Source organism: Camelina sativa, chromosome 16 (assembly GCF_000633955.1).
Source record: "Camelina sativa cultivar DH55 chromosome 16, Cs, whole genome shotgun sequence".
Classification (NCBI taxonomy): Eukaryota; Viridiplantae; Streptophyta; class Magnoliopsida; order Brassicales; family Brassicaceae; genus Camelina; species Camelina sativa.
Window position 1 is genome coordinate 13024783 of NC_025700.1, and position 730 is coordinate 13025512.

Genomic DNA, 730 nt, shown 5'->3' on the forward strand with positions numbered 1-730 from the left:
TGAGCTAGTTTTACCGCAGGACATGTCCTCCTTCCACCTCCAAAAGTAACGTACTTCAAGGCTTGCTCTCTTATCTTTTCTTCTTCTCCTGATCCCGAAGAAGCTAAAAACCTCTCTGGCTTAAACAAATCAGGATCTTCCCAAGAATCAGGATCTCTATTCACAGCATAGAGATTAACAACAAGTGTTGTTTTCTCCGGTATGTAGAACTCTTTGATCTCACAACTTTCTCCGAATACCCTTAACAAGAGAGGAGCTGACGGATGCAATCTTAGCCCTTCTTTAACGACAGCTTGCAAATAAGGGAGGTTTGGAAGATCTGATTCTTGAATCAACCTTTTCTCCCCCACAACGGAATCGATTTCTTCTCTCAATTTCTCGAAAACGTTGGGGTTGTTAAGTATCTCCGCCATCGTCCATTGTATCGTCTGCGCCGAGCTGTCAGTGCCTCCAAGGAAAATTTCCTACAGGTTTTTTTAGTCAGAACTAAACTCCAAACATGGTTTATATATGAACAAAACAACTAAAAAAAACATCCAACTTTTTTAAAAAAATGCTCTGGTCCACAAAACATCTAACTTACCACAATTAGAGACTTGATCTGTTTTCTAGTGATCTTATACTCTGCTTCTTCGTTTCTATAAGCTTCCAACAAATAATCCATCATGTCCCTATCTTGAGTCCCCTCAAGTTTCTCCTCGTGTTCCACTAGGATCCTCTCAAGAAACTC

The 730-nt window shown here is 40.4% G+C and overlaps 1 protein-coding gene across 1 annotated transcript in view; it reads right to left on the reverse strand.

Moving 5' to 3' along the window:
- Positions 1-730, reverse strand: part of LOC104750439 (cytochrome P450 705A20-like) — a 4549-nt gene that overhangs the window by 2009 nt on the left and 1810 nt on the right. Inside the window, exons 2-3 of the mRNA XM_019237759.1 lie at positions 584-728; positions 112-464 (exon numbers count right to left, since the gene is read on the reverse strand). Of these exons, the coding sequence (XP_019093304.1) occupies positions 112-464; positions 584-728 (498 nt within the window). The remainder of the gene's footprint in view (positions 1-111; positions 465-583; positions 729-730) is intronic.